The 15982-nt window shown below is 43.7% G+C and overlaps 1 protein-coding gene across 8 annotated transcripts in view; it reads right to left on the reverse strand.

Annotated features, from left to right (window-relative positions):
• PPARGC1A (PPARG coactivator 1 alpha) overlaps positions 1–15982 on the reverse strand; it is a 635527-nt gene that overhangs the window by 49714 nt on the left and 569831 nt on the right. For 6 of the 8 annotated variants that reach the window (XM_081019911.1, XM_081019914.1, XM_081019910.1 and 3 more), the window contains one exon: positions 2153–2347. In XM_081019911.1, coding sequence (XP_080876037.1) covers positions 2153–2347 — 195 coding nt within the window. Of the gene's footprint in view, positions 1–2152; positions 2348–2681; positions 2777–9372; positions 9600–15982 lie in introns of those variants that run through there. The other 2 variants (XM_081019915.1, XM_081019917.1) reach the window with 2 other exon arrangements.

The raw sequence follows: 15982 nt of genomic DNA on the forward strand, positions 1-15982 counted from the left end.
CAGTGTTCTCGAAGCTACCAGCTTGAGTTTGACTAAACTGTGGGAGGCAGTGGAAGACGGAAGTGCCTGGCGTGCTCTGGTCCATGGGGTCACGAGTCAAACATGACTAAACAACAACAATGGCAAGCTCACGGACCCATGCACAGAATGGTGCTCAGGGGCCAATAAAATCTAGCCAGCCCTGGAGCCAAGCCCTCTTTGCAATACACCTTTCAAACGTGGTGCACCTTAACATGGACCACAGATGGACAAAGAGACGTCAAATGTAAAGTGATTTGACTGAAGATTGAAGTGATTGTTTTTTGCATGGTTCCGACATCTTCTCTTCCGACAAAGTGGGATTCACTTGTCAAAAGACAACTTTTGCCTACAGTAGAGGAAAGTCTATAGCATAGGGATACAAATGCACAATATGAAGGACAATGCCACATCTCAAAGTAAACAAGGCCTGGCAATTGGCTAGTTTTTTCTGCCAGGCAGAGTGAATACAAATCTTCTTGGTAGCTGATAAAATCATTCAGGAAATGTACATTGCAAGTCATCTTGATAGTCAAAACTATAAGATGCTGAACTTCTCGATTCCATTATGACCAAAAGATAAATTCTGGCAGCAGAATTGGTTTTTGTAAAGTTAGGGGTTGGTGCTTTCTGAAAATCTTAGCAGTCACTTTTGTAGTGACAGATCTGGCAGCAATGGATATTTGCTGTTAATGAGGGTACTATTCTCTCAAGACAAAGCAAACTGTAGGGTTTGTCCTGACACATTTCTTGAGGGCCCCTTAGCATATCTGAAAAGGAGAATGAGGAGGCATCACACTGGGCTCTGTGCACACTAAAAAAAGAAAGACTCTAGGACTTCATTTTGTCTCCATTTTCTACCACCATCTCCTCTCCCTTCTCATTCTAATCCTTGCTTCTGCTACAGAATACTGATCTGGAACTATGCTATTGCTGCCATGGGCTCCTTCACACATTACATCTTTTAGCTGCACATCTAACTTGTGTCTAAAAATGCAAAGCATAAACACTGTTGTGGTTTCCCTCAAAAACTTTAGAGAACTGCAGGTGGACAACAGTGTTAAACTCTACAAACTCTAGGCACCCTAACAGAGATGTAGCTTATTTATTACAAATATTTCACATAGAGGGGAAAGAGGGAACAAAAACTGAACCTGTTTAAAGTTGGTAGCATAGCTGCGGCCTTAGAAATTTGGAGGCATTTTACTGAGTATCAGCAAATCTTTTCAGTTCACTGAGCAAGAGGATGGCCATTTGATAGGGTCCTAGTCTGCGGCTAGTTTTGTAGGAGGCCCATTCTGAGCAGCCACCACTTTCTGGCTTGGCAAATGGAGAGCCAACTCTTAGCCCTCAGATTTGGCACAGGCGTTTTCAGTTGCTGATTCCCATATGAAAAGAATGCTCTTCCTTTCACCCACTTACTAGCACAATCCAAGGAGTTGTGAACAGATGTGAGCCAAACGTGAATCCAGCCTTTATCAATAAGCTATCTTGGTAACCTCTCCATCCATAAGGAAATCAGCCCTGAGTGCTGACTGGAAGGACAGATCCTGAAGCTGAGGCTCCAATACTTGGGTCACCTCATGAGAAGAAAAGACTCCCTGGAAAAGACCCTGATGTTGGGAAAGATGGAGGGCACAAGGAGAAGGGGACAACAGAGGATGAGATGGTTGGACTATGTTCTCGAAGCTACCAGCATGAGTTTGACCAAACTGCGGGAGGCAGTGGAAGACAGGAGTGCCTGGCGTGCTCTGGTCCATGGGGTCACGAAGAGTCAGACACGACTAAACAACTAAACAACAACATCTTGGTAACACATTATTAAAAGTGAAACTTGTACACATATATTGGAGATCTCCTAATGAGAAAACACATATTCAAAGCATTCCCTTTCTGAATTAGCAAGAGTGTGCATTATTGGAAGAAAAACATTCAGGCAATACCATCGTTTCTCCAACAAACATGTTTATCCTGGGCTTTCTGTCTGAAATGCCCAAGTACGATTAAGCTTTCTTTGGGTTTTCAGTCTAAAAACGAAAAGACCAAACCTTACTGTGGCTACATCATACCCATGCAGTGGATAGTGAGAGGGCACCTCCATTTCCCGTTAAACACTAGGAAGGTAGATTCTTACTAGAGACGGCTCTTCTGCCTCCAGAGGTGGAGGGGTGCCGTCGGGCATCGGCGAAGGGCTGGCATCGTTTTCGTTGGTCACATCTCCATCCGTCAGTGCATCAAATGAAGGCAGTCCATCCTCATCCACAGGGATGCTGTCCAATGTCTCCGTGAGAACTGCTAGCAAATTTGCCTCATTCTCTTCGTCTATCTTCTGCAGAAGCAGGAAAACAGGGGAGAAAAAAAGGTGAGTTGGGAAGGGAGTTGCAGGACTTACATAGCCATATAACACATGATTTGGCCCAAATAATTTTTGAGGGCGCAAAGTGCTAACTAACTACAGTGGTACCTCGGGTTACAGACACTTCAGGTTTCAACTTTACCTCAGGATGAGAACAGAAATCGCGCAGCGGCGGCAGCGGGAGGCCCCATTAGCTAAAGTGGTGCTTCAGGTTAAGAACAGTTTCAGGTTAAGAATGGACCTCCAGAATGAATTAAGTACTTAACCCGGGGTACCACTGTACCATACTTTTCTGGGTGTAATATGCCTCCGTGTATAAGACGCCCCTTATTTTGGAGAACTCCAAATTTAGAAAATGGGGGGAGATTGCCCAGAGTTGTTGAGCTTTGGCGGGTGAGGTTGTTGAGCTATTTTGGGGGGCAACTGCCAAAAATCACTCACCCACTGCCTCTCACACGCATCGCAAAAGCTACCTATTGTCTGTCCCCTCGCCAGTGGCAGCCAATCAACAACAGCCCTTGCCGCAGCCACCAATAACATGGCCTATAACCGCTGACAATCTCCGGCTCGCAGCAGGAACCAATCCTATGTCCCCGCTATGCACTATCCATGTATAGTGGTACCTCAGGTTACGAACTTAATTCGTTCCGGAGGTCCGTTCTTAACCTGAGGTACCACTTTAGCTAATGGGGCTCCCCGCTGCCACCGTGCCGCTGGCATACGATTTCTGTTCTCATCCTGAGGTAAAGTTCTCAACCCGAGGTACTACTTCCGGGTTAGCGGAGTTTGCAACCCAAAGTGTTTGTAACCCAAGGTGTTTGTAACCCAAGGTACCACTGTATAAGACGACCCCCAATTTCAGACATAATTTTTGAATTAAAAAATCCTTGTCTTATACACAGAAATGTACGGTAACTCAGTTTGATTTTCGGAATAGCACACACCTTTTGCAACAGTTGCTCCATATTATGCTTTGCAATGTTTCCTCATCCCTTTCCCTATTCTTAATCCAACAGGAATATATTTAGCTCAGTCAACACCCATGTGTCCTATGAACTACACCCAAGATGTTGCTGCAACAATCCACCACCACTGAAACTAACTGATCTAAGAAAACTACAAGGATGATGAAGCAAGACAGCTAATGAGAAGAGCTGTACAAGGAAGAATGTCAAACACCTCTTTGGTTCTCCAGATGCCTTCTCCCACTACCAGAAATGGGAAACTTCTCATTTATATGCATTTCGAAGAAAAGCAATCAATGTTCTTATTATTAATGGAAAACTCCTGGTTTCTTCTTTAAATAAATGTATTCTGCAGGTTGCCTTTGAAGTTGTCCTTTCCTGTTATGTAGTTTGAGTGCTCAATACAACTACTGTATGCATTTATCTAATTCAGGCTGCAATTATAAAAAGTAGATTAATTCCTAATCAGATGTGGCTGCAACGTTAATTTGTACTAGATATCTTATTTCAGTACCAGGGACTTGTTTGTGTCAAATCAAATATATTTAATATCCTTGCATTTCTCAATGCAACACGTTCTAATTATCATCCGTATATTTGGAAGGCAGGGGGAAAAAATAAAAGCACTTATTATATTTTAGAGATTTGTCGCAGCAATTATTAATGACTTAGGGCTTGGAAAAACTCCCTGTGGAGCCCATGCAAAGACTTTGCTGGCAGCCAAATAAAATTCTCAGTAAGAGAAAGAAAAGGGAAGCAGACTAGATATTCTCCACAAATGTCACACTTAAGTAGTTTAATACCACCCAGGAACGGGCAAAGGGGTAGTACCTGAATCACAGTGCAAACCTCAAAATAAAGGCTTTTCTCCATAGAGATTAGCTTAGATTGATCTTAACTGAATTAACTCCTGTTCAGTTAAATCTTCCTTTTGGCAACAGAGCAGTTCAGGAAACAATTACACATGCATACAATTATAATGTTTGATCGTTTTATTATTTCAAGACAAAATAGAGTTTACAGCCCTATTTCCATCACCCAAGTGTGCAGAATAAATGGGTGTCCCGCCGACATGTGCTGGATGCAACACTTAATCGATTTAAGCACACCTAAAATCCAATGCATGTTGGGTCTGATCACATAAAAACTTCAGCCCTGGATGTTTTGCTCTTTATTAGGGATGAATAAAGGTTCAACTCATAAAACAACATATACTTCTTTGAAGATGTTATATCATTCTTTCAATAAACCACCCTAAGATCTGTTGATGAAGGGTGGTATACAAATCTTAATTTTAATAATAATAATAATAATAATAATAATAATAATAATAATATACCCAACAAACCTGAATTTTCCCCATTCTCTCCTTGCTTTTATGGCAATGGGGACTACATCAGAAAACCAGGACTAAATTGTTAACACAGTTTGATAAGTAACAAGAAGTAAGAGACTTCGTCCCCCATCCCAATTCACACATTGCTGGGGCTAGACGCACTGGACTGTGCATGTAATTACAGCACATGCACATAACACCTGAAGTCAGTGGTATGTGGCTCTGCTAATTCAGCACACAGTTATACTACACACTTTCCATGATGTCTAAATGGGCCTTATAATCATATTGGCCTTGGTCCAGTATATCTGAAGGAGCATCTCCACCCCCATTGTTCTACCCAGACACTGAGGTCCAGCACAAAGGGGCTTCTGGTGGTTCCCTCACTGCAAGAAGCCAAGTTACAGGGAACCAGGCAGAGGGCCTTCTTGGTACTGGCGCCCTCCCTGTGGATGCCCTCCCACCAGATGTCAAAGAGAACAACAACTACCAGACTTTTAGAAGACATCTGAAGGCAGCCCTGTTTAGGGAAGCTTTTAATGATTGATGCATTACAGTATTTTAATATTTTTTGGGAAGCCGCCCAGAATGGCTGGGGAAGCCCAGCCAGATGGGCAGGGTATAAATAATAAATTCTTATAATAATATTATTATTATTGCTTCCTTAAGACCCATTCTGGCTTCGCTGGGATGGTTGCCACAGCCATCACAGTTGTATCCACTCTAGTCAAGGGCCATTTATGGGATTCTGCCAGGGCCCCAAACCCTAGCATTGTATTGTATATGCAAGGCAAGTGATACTCAACCCCTTGGGGGTTTCAACTAGGCACCAGAATTTAGCATAAAGATGAAATATGAAGCAAATGTTGAGGTTCCTCCTCAAGTAAAAAAACAACAACATGCAGGATTTCAAGGAAAGTCGAGAGAGTTTTGTTAAGAGCCTAATGAAATGACCCAGTGGGAAGTTTCCACACATCATTAAGTTGCCATCAGATGAAACGGTCCCGCCTCGTCCAGAAACATTTGTGGAATTTAAAAGGAAGCACAAACCTCTCTTGGAAGGCTCTGCACATAAACAAGGAATTAGAAGAATCAAATAGGTAGAAGCCTTTACGAACGATTTGTATGCCTAATTCTATCTGGGATAGTGATCACAGGACCAGCCCAAGACATTTTGGCCCTGGAGACAAACCACAAAATGGCACCCACCGCCAGCAGGGAAGAAGGGATGGGGAAAGCTCGACATCAGGAACAAGGCGGGAGGAAAGTTCAATATCGGAATCTGCTGCCCATGTGGATCCCACTGCCAGAGGCAGTCACCTCACTTTACCTCATGAGTGGGCCGGCCCTGGGTGGTCAATACATCCAACTCCCCTAAAGGAGAGAACCATAGCCAAGAGCTACAACCTAAAGAACTACAGTGGTAACTCAGGTTAAGTACTTAATTCGTTCCAGAGGTCCGTTCTTAACCTGAAACTGTTCTTAACCTGAAGCACCACTTTAGCTAATGGGGCCTCCTGCTGCCGCCGCGCCGCCGGAGCACGATTTCTGTTCTCATCCTGAAGCAAAGTTCTTAACCTGAAGAACTATTTCTGGGTTAGCAGAGTCTGTAACCTGAAGCATATGTAACCTGAAGCGTATGTAACCAGAGGTACCACTGTATGGGAGTCCTTCATGCCACTCGTTCTACAAGCAGAATCTCTTTGGTATTTAACTGGAGTGGATCCAGCCTCCACAACAGAACTTTTTCTTAAAAAAAAATCCTTTCCAGGTCAGCATTCTTTCTTTGATAATACGGACCCTTCCAGAAGCTCCAGCATTTGCTGTTCCAGCGCTTGGCATCTGCGCTTTCAAACAGACACTGAAGCGCCCCGACATTCAAAGTCGGAATGTGGAGTGGACACTGGCCCTCATCATAGCAATTTCCATTAGTTTTTTGTACAAGTTTCAAACAATCAAACACCCCTCAGAGGAAAGCAAATGATGTGACAAAGAGGACTCTGTTAAAACAATTAATGTCACTTTCCATTATTGCTCCAGTCCCAATTTACAGAGCAAATAAATCAAAGTCACCACGGACGGTGGTACTCTACCAAGCCAACACATGTCTGTTCACAAATGACGTCGGGAGATAACCTTTGCGAAGCACCGCCATGTTGCTGGCTCCGAAACACTGTTTTATACGGAAACATTTTTATTAGTTCACACAGCCAAAGCAGCGCTGAGAAAAGGTAGTAAGAAAGAAAGGGTCTTGTTTTGCTCTCCGTCTCCCTGAGCAATAGGAAGTTGCGGGGCCAGCCTTTTACAGGATCCATTCATTCTCTTGAGAAATGAGTGTACTGATAGTCTTTGAAATGGGTGTATTTACTAGTACAGTGGTACCTCAGGTTACATACGCTTCAGGTTACAGACTCCACTAACCCAGAAATAGTGCTTCGGGTTAAGAACTTTGCTTCAGGATGAGAACAGAAATCGTGCTCCGGCGGCGTGGGGGCAGCGGGAGGCCCCATTAGCTAAAGTGGTGCTTCAGGTTAAGAACAGTTTCAGGTTAAGAACAGACCTCCGGAACGAATTAAGTACTTAACCCGAGGTACCACTGTATCTGACTTTTAGAAGACATCTGAAGGCAGCCCTGTTTAGATAAGTTTTTAATGTCTGAAGTTTGATTGTGTTTTTAAGATTCTGTTGGGAGCCAGCCGGAGTGGTTGGGGAGACCCGGTATAAGTAATAAATTATCATTATTATTATCTACTCGGTAGTGTCCTCACTAATGCAATTAGGATGGGGGGAGGGGAGAGAGAGCTTCCCCATTCTAGCCAGTGGAAGGCTTTCTTGTAGCGTGTAGAAGTCTCTGCCTTAAGGAACTTACAATCTGTTATTAGGAACAGAGGAGACAACAGAGGAAGGAGAGGGAGACGGGGAGAGAAAATGCATTTGTTGCTTGGTTAGCAAATGGAGCTTGGAAACTAAGGGATTGCGCCAAGGAATTTGTGGGGAAAGGGGATTTTGAAGCTGGATCTGCTGCATCAGGTGGGCTGGCCTACCCCAGGTTTAAGGGGCTGCGCAGGCAGAATGCCAGATTTGCTCAACTAGCTAAAAGGGGTTGTCTTTAAAACCATATCAGTTCTTGTCCCGTGCATCATCATTTCTGCTCAACCCATTCCAACAGCAAATCAGTTTTTCCCCAGCTACTATCCAAGCTGTTGGAGTACGTCACCGAAATCTAGTACAATGGTACCTTAGGTTACAGAAGATTCAGGTTACAGACACTTCAGGTTACAGACTCCGCTAACCCAGAAATGGTACCTCGGGTTAAGAACTTTGCTTCAGGATGAGAACAGAAATCACGCAGCGGGAGGCCCCATTAGCTAAAGTGGTGTCTCAGGTTAAGAACAGTTTCAGGTTAAGAACGGACCTCTGGAACGAATTAAGTTCTTAACCCGAGGTACCACTGTAGCTAGTACCCACAGCACATCAAAGACCATAATTTCAGCTAGCAAAAGTCTACAGAAACTCAGAGAAGGTCATTTTGCATAACCAAAAAGTGTGATTGCAATTATTATTATAACAGATCCATCTCCGAGTAACGTTCATTAAAGTGTCGACTCCCTGCTTTGTGCTCGTGGTGTGAGCTGTGGTGTTGACAGCGCAGGGAGAAAGCTTTGCCGCAGCCAAAAGCTGTAAATTTCACTATTCCAGCATTGCTGCTTATGAGGCTCATCTTCCACATGGGACATTCCAGCAATTATATGAGGTAGCCTCATCCTGATGAGGACTGAACAGTTCCAGACAGGTGCTGAGCTGGAGGATCAATGAGCGAGAGTGCCGCACTCAGCACCTCACCGAAACGATCCTATAAATAGTCTGGATGGCACTGTGAAAGCGCGCCATATAGAGATTTCCTGAATACTTGAGCAGAAAACAACAACAACTTTCCAAGCAGGTTTTTTTTTTTTGCCAAAATGAATTTGTCCATATTTTCAACAGTAAAAAAAAACACATTAATTAGTATTGTTTCCCCCCACATTGATTCACAACACAAGTCGTGTGGCAGTCTCACACCTAGTGTTGTCTAGTATGTCTAGTATGAAAAACACAGGCGAGGCAAGTTATTCAGTGAAGTAAAACTTATTATTACAGCTAATAGTTATCATCTTGGATAATAATTAACCAAAAAAAACCTCAAACTGGCACCAGATGAAGAAATTTTATTTTTTAGAACTTAGACTCTTTTTGAAATAGAACATACAGCTCCTGTTCATGAAGAGGACTCTCTTTTTTGTCAAGTTCCCTGAGCATTTTTTGTTCAGTTTATTCTCTATCCAGTGCCAGTTCAAAGTTTACTTCCCCTTCTATTTTCATGGCCATTTTTCAACGCTACCTGCCTTTCCCGTTTTCTACGTAACGGAAGAAACCCCCAAACAAAACTGTTTTAAAATACTATACAACCACACTATGCTTTAATTCTTTCCATGAATCCCACCCAATTAGAAATCCCATACTGTTCTTTGGCACTGTCAGAACATTTGACCCCAAAACACTAAAATAAACTGAATATTTTGTGACAAGATCTATGCAGAACTCAAACCGAAGGCAGCATTTCAGCGAGAAAGGGTGTTTATGTAAGAAACAGGTTAGAAAGGAACAGTATCACCCAATTATCTTCCTCTGACATGATCACAAAATACTGACAATACCTTATGGATATGGGAATCACTTTCAGAAGCATATGCCACAGATAGTGCTTATGGCTGCATTCTTGGTCAGTTAAGTACAAAGGTGCCTCTCTAAATTCATTGCATCAATAACCTTAGTCAGATATTACTTTTGAAGCGTTAATTAGCATGTGAGGAGGCAGCAGCAGGAACAAGCATGCTAGCTCTGCCCATACCACTGTCCCCACTACAGTCCGGCTTACGGGAAGGGACGGTTGGCTTCCATGGAGACTCCTTTCACATTTTAGAACGCTGCATAATCAGGGTTCCAAAAAGCATGGAAACAGCCACAGATACAAAAGGCTCCCTGCTGCAATCACCTTCCGCAAGGCAAACCATGGCCTTTTGTGAACAAGCAAATGCTTGGGCTCATAGAGCAGAGATCACAGTCACTTTGTTCCTCCCCCATCGTTTTGCTGCTGCTCTGAGAAGCTGTAAGTTCTGCTTAGTATTTTCATCCAAACCCGGGGCTGTAGTTTAGCCTCCTTCAGACAAATCAGTAACTCCCTTAGGCTGTAACTCCTACAGCCATGTTGGCGCGTTGGACTACTGCAACACGCTCTACGTGGGGCTACCTTTGAAGGTGACCCAGAAACTGCAATTAATCCAGAATGCGGCAGCTAGACTGGTGACTGGGAGTGGCCATCGAGACTACATAACACCGGTCCTGCATTGGCTCCCAGTACGTTTCCTAGCACAATTCAAAGTGTTGGTGCTGACCTTGAAAGCCCTAAACGGCCTCGGTCCAGTATACCTGAAGAAGCATCTCCACCCCCATTGTTCAGCCTGGACACTGAGATCCAGTGCCGAGGGCCTTCTGGCGGTTCCCTCATTGCGAGAAGTGAGGTTACAGGGAACCAGACAGAGAGCCTTCTCGGTAGTGGCGCCCACCCTGTGGAACACCCTCCCTTCAGATGTGAAGGAAATAAGCAGCTATCTTATCTTTAAAAGACATCTGAAGGCAGCCCTGTTCAGTGAAGTTTTTAATATTTAACGATGTACTGCTTTTAACACTTGATTGGGAGCCGCCCAGAGTAGCTGGGGAAACTCAGCCAGATGGGCGGGGTATAAATAATAAATTATTATTATTATTATTATTATTATTATTATTATTATTAATGTATTGCTATGCTTTTTTCCTTTGGACCACATATGTCTTGTCCTCTGGGCAGCCCCTCCATATACACTGCTCAGGTTTGCGTCTCAGGGAGGTCAATGATGCAATGGTTTGACTTCGTACCTGGAGGTGCTCTCCATAGTCTCTTGAGACAGTTGGATGCAAGCAACAAAAAGACAAACCACGAGCTATAGCCAAAGGCCAACGAGGTCTTTGTCTAAAATAATCTGAAACTCATCCTAAGTAAATTTTCACAAAATACCCTCCACCCTCCTCAAGCTGATACATTGTTTCAGTATAAATTTAAGCTTTTCTGGCATTAACACATTTCCAAAAGTCTACTAAAAGTTGAGGGGGGGGAATACCCTTGCATGTTTTCTTGCTTCTAATGAGCTGTTGCAGTTCAGAAGTTTCCATTCTGAGCTGACAATTAAGTTTCTAATAAATGGAGGAGCTACTAATTGACTTATTTGTCTCACAAATACACTACCTTGCTAGCAACCTGTAGCAACACATTTTACATCCTTTGACCAGAAATCATTCACAGTTCTTGCAAGCTGCTAAATGATTAGATTTCAGTTGTGTAAACTGCCTATCTTCTCTCTCGTTGGCACCAAGGCTGTGATTTTGAACGCAGAGAACGAAAAGGAGAATGAGCTATCAGACTCTTGACTGCGCTAACAGAACCAGAACGATAAGATACTGGTGCAATTGTTGTGGTCCCTATTATATATATGTGTATGTAATTGAAACCACAGAAATGCAGTCTATTTGATTCAGAACCAAAAGGTCACTCAACTCAATTTATAGTTGACGCTGAGCACAATATTGAAAAACACCTGAAAGCAAACGATCTTATCAGCAGTTTGGGCCTCAACGTTTACAGACTACATGAGATAATATGCTGATTACTACATAAATGCATTAACTGTGTTTTGCACACGAGGGATGTTTAAATGTGTCCAGAACTTGATGGTGGCAAATTCATTGCCAGCTATCTTAACATTAGCATATTAAGTGCGTTTTTATAATGCCAAGAAACATGGTGGATTCCCCTTCCAGTCTCTGCAAAATCAATCCTCATCACGCAACACAAATCAGGGCAACACCTTACACTGGCCCTGACTTATGAATAAGGATGCTCCCAGCACATTTGTCCATGTGCAAAGTGAGCAGAAAAATTAGGAAGACTGGATTAGGCTCCTTCTGTGAAGTGGGCATGAGAACACACTCAACACACACACACCACTCCGCAGCAAACAATTGCCGCCTCAGGGTCAAGCCAAACATGATGGTAAAATGAAAGTTTATTGCAGACCCACTGTGGTCTTGATCTATACCTCTTTGTGTGTAAATCAGGACCACAGTGGATTAATGTCTTCCTCTCCCCAGTGGCATAGCGTGGGTTGCCGGCACCTCGCAAGGGGGGTGAGTGGGAGGGAAACGGTCAGAGTATGCATGCACATTCAACTGCCTAATGGCACCCGCGTCACCCAAGAATCACAACCTCAGAGATAAGAAAAGAAGAGTCATTTCATTGTCTGGAGAGGTCATTTCCTGGTTGCATGGAGAAGCTGTTTTCAATGGAGCCCAGCAATGGAAGCTGTATTGAGGCAGCACCAGGAATTGAAATTTTGCATCCCTAACAATGTTGCCCCTGGTGCAACCGCCCCTGTGCCCCCCATGCTATACCACTGTCTCTCCCCCTTATCATCATCATCATCATCAGGAGGTGGGGGACCCAAAGCTTACACTCTGGGGCAAGCTACAAAGTAAAATGCCAAATCTAGTTTGGCTGTAGTCAGAAGCAGGGATGGCAACTACAGCAAAAAACTATTACTTTGGATACTGTCATTCTGCTGACAAATAATCTTACCTAGAGACATCCTCAGGCCATCACTACAGAACAAGCAGACCTTTAGATTTTTATTGTAAGCAATCTTGTAGGATTGCAAAACTTGGTGTCTTAGGTGAAAGGAGGATGCTCCCAAAACAAATCTATTCGTGATTTTATATACCCAATTTGGATCATTCTGATCCCAGGGTTGTTTCCAACGTGTTACAAAATGTACAAACAAACCTACCATGTACGCATTACTTAAAAGCAGTTTATTGAGGCCAAATAATTAAAACACAGCAGCACGTGAAAATATAAAACTGAGTAAGCGGAAATCACTGATTTACACCGAACGGTTAGGAGAATAAAAATGTTTTCACTTGGCAGTGGAAACCCCTTAGAATTTTTGTTATCTGTGTCTCCTGAAGAAGGAAATTCCACAATTGGGCTGGCGGTGCAAGAACAAGGAAGGCTCTTTTTTGTAAAGAGCAGGGCAAACCAACTAGAAGGGAAATGACCAAAACACTCACACAGGGTGTAAGATGGTTGCAATGGCAGAAAGTGTTTCAACATATAAGAGGATGTCAGGCCACCTGCACCCTCACCTGCTCTCTGTAATCATCTTTGACTTTAGCTCAAGGAGTCCTGTTACACAGACTCTGCTACCTGAGGAGACCATATCTTTGCCCACTTCAGATTCTGATACTCCTGTAGTTGTAAGGAACTCTATGGCTCATCAGTCTTTATCCATCACCACAGCACTTCGGGCTGCCAGTCCATCAGCACTTATGTGCTACACACATACCACTTCAGCTACTCAGCTGAAAACGTGGAACTGTGAAGGTCCATGGAAAAATTGTAGTGGGGAGAAGTAGGAGGGGGCTAGCCTGTCATTTTGTGGCATTCAGGTCTTCTGACCATACTGCCACACAATCCCGCAGCTCAACCTAGGTAGCTAAAATCAGGAAATAATCTTTATTATTTAAAAAGAAGCAAATGGTTGAGAATGTATGACTGTTCCAACCTTGGCTTCAAATGATAAACAGGTGGTAAGTGGAAATAGGGCCTTCTCTGTGGTGGTAAACCCATTACAGAATTATCTCCACAGAAACATCTACTACTCTGTCTTATAGGCAAGTTGAAATGGGTTTATTTCCCCAGGCTTTTAGCGGTTGGTTGTTGTTCTTGGAAAGTGAATTTTACATTCTGAGTCTGATTTTTACTCTTCTTGAGATGGTTCTTGTAAACTGGGGATGCTCTGCAAAAAGAAGAAAACCAAACCAAGCATTCCAGCCCCATTCTCCTTTGCCACCGAAGCTAAAAGCCTGGTCACGTGGAACAGTGACACCAACAACCCAAGCTGATCCTTGAGGACATTGCCCAGCCCCAGAAAGGCCTAGCACTTTGTCGTTGCCACAAACAAGAAGGGATATGGGCAGAATTATTTCTCCTTAGTAGACCCTGGCCCTTCCAAAAATCCATCTGGCTATCAAGTCTCCAAGGCAATCCAATTACACAGTCAGCTTGTGTTGATGCCAGAGGCCTAGCAAGACTCAACCATTGTTTACCACACCAAGGAATGACTTTAATTACTTAAGATAATCCAAAATGCCTTGTGGAAACATGTTGATATACTTAATTAAGAAATGACTGGAGTCACTCAATGCTCTCAATGAAGACTTGGGCTTTTTAAATCTTTCTAGTTCAACTCAATAATATTTAGCAAAGCTCTCTCTTTTGTGAGGTCAGCCTGTCCTTCGTTTTTTTGCCCCTTTCCCCCCTACAAGTGCTTAGAACGGTATTGTTTTAGTACACAATTTAACACTCTATCAAGTAAAAAGGGTCAGGCTTATAGGTCTGTATATCCCTGGGTCTCTGTTCACTATTCTGTACTGCATTTGCTCTTCTCCAGTCACCTGGGACCAAAACAGTTCACCCGCAGTCCTCAAATAGGTACCATTAAACTCTGGCTCAGTCTGCCCAGGTTAGAGCTCCATGAAACTCAAGAACCTGCAATTATTCAGCTACTCGTAAAAGGTGTTAGAATCGGATGGTATCTCTGCATATTGTGTAGCACCTAGTACACAGAGCTGTTATAAGGATTACTGTGGGAAACGCACTGTGTAGCGCACTGAACACTTTAAATGTGCCAAGTAGTATTCTTATTACGCACGCAGATATCAATGCTGCAGGATAGCTTCTTCCTCTCTAGGCTCTGGGGCCTTGCCATATTTCCTTCCTCATAGGCTCGCCAATGTCATGCCTTGCCCAGCCAGAAGACTAAAATAGAAATGAACTGCACAGATATCACTCTCACATGCCTACAAGTTGCTGAATGCTTGTGGGTTCAGGTATGCCTCAATTTGTGTAGAATATTGGGGGCTATTTCTCCCTCTCTTTTTAAAGGAGGCCATTTCAGTTGGTCTTATTTAACTACATAACGGGCTCAATCACAGAGTGGAGTTCATCTTGCTAGAATTGCTGCTCCACAACTGCAGTCATGGGATTGTTGTCTATCACATGGCAGTATATGTTTTGACTCCACAGAGTGGAAAGTGATGGAGACAGGATGTTTGAGTTACTGTGTTCCGTGAAGTGGGACTATTGTCCTTTGTTTTTTCTCTTTGATGTCTGATGATAGAGAGAGAGGGAGCCATGTTGCAGTGCTCTGTGTGTGTTTAATGTAAATAAAGTAGATTAGCCAAAATGCTGAGTTGCTGAGGTCTGTCACGCAAGCTGCAAAGACTCTGCGGATCCCTAAGTGTGTTGATGTCTGTTGGCATCGGTTGCTGTGATGTTCGGGCAGAAGAAAGCTTTTGAAGCTCCCGAACGATCGACCAGGAGGGAGGGAACATGCCAGTTGGGCATGTGTCTCTACCAGAGTCCTACTCAAGTGTAGGGCAAGCTCCTAACACATCTGTGGTCTCCTGCACTTTTGGCCTGCGGCCTCACCAACCCTGGGCTGCAACTCCCCAAAGTTTTGCTCACTCTGGCTGAAAAGGTATTCCTACACTAAGCTATCAATGAGACACAAGGGAGGAGAAAATCTCTTTGGGCACATCTGCAACAACTGTTTTTGTTGGGTTACAACCGAGGAACAAACAGCACATGCCACAGCTCAGCTAGTTGTATCTCCTGAACTCAGTCCACCACACATTGAATGGGCAAATGTGCTGTGGTAGATGTGAAACATTTTAGGTAGTATTCAACTCATGAGCGAGGACGCGGGTGGCGCTGTGGGTTAAACCACAGAGCCTAGGACTTGCCGATCAGAAGGGGTCGGTGGTTCGAATCCCCGTGACGGGGTGAGCTCCCGTTGCTCGATCCCTGCTCCTGCCAACCTAGCAGTTTGAAAGCACATCAAAGTGCAAGTAGATAAGTAGGTACTGCTCTGGTGGGAAGGTAAACGGTGTTTCCGTGCGCTGCTCTGGTTCACCAGAAGCGGCTTAGTCATGCTGGCCACATGACCCAGAAGCTGTACGCCGGCTCCCTCAGCCAATAAAGCGAGATGAGCGCCACAACCCCAAAGTCGGTCACAACTGGACCTAATGGTCAGGGGTCCCTTTACCTTTACAACTCATGAACAGACCCACTGAAGTTAATAGTCACAACTTAGGTGCATTAATTTCAGTGGGTCT

The sequence above is a fragment of the Podarcis pityusensis genome (assembly GCF_964106645.2).
Source record: "Podarcis pityusensis genome assembly, chromosome: 9".
Taxonomy (NCBI): Eukaryota; Metazoa; Chordata; class Lepidosauria; order Squamata; family Lacertidae; genus Podarcis; species Podarcis pityusensis.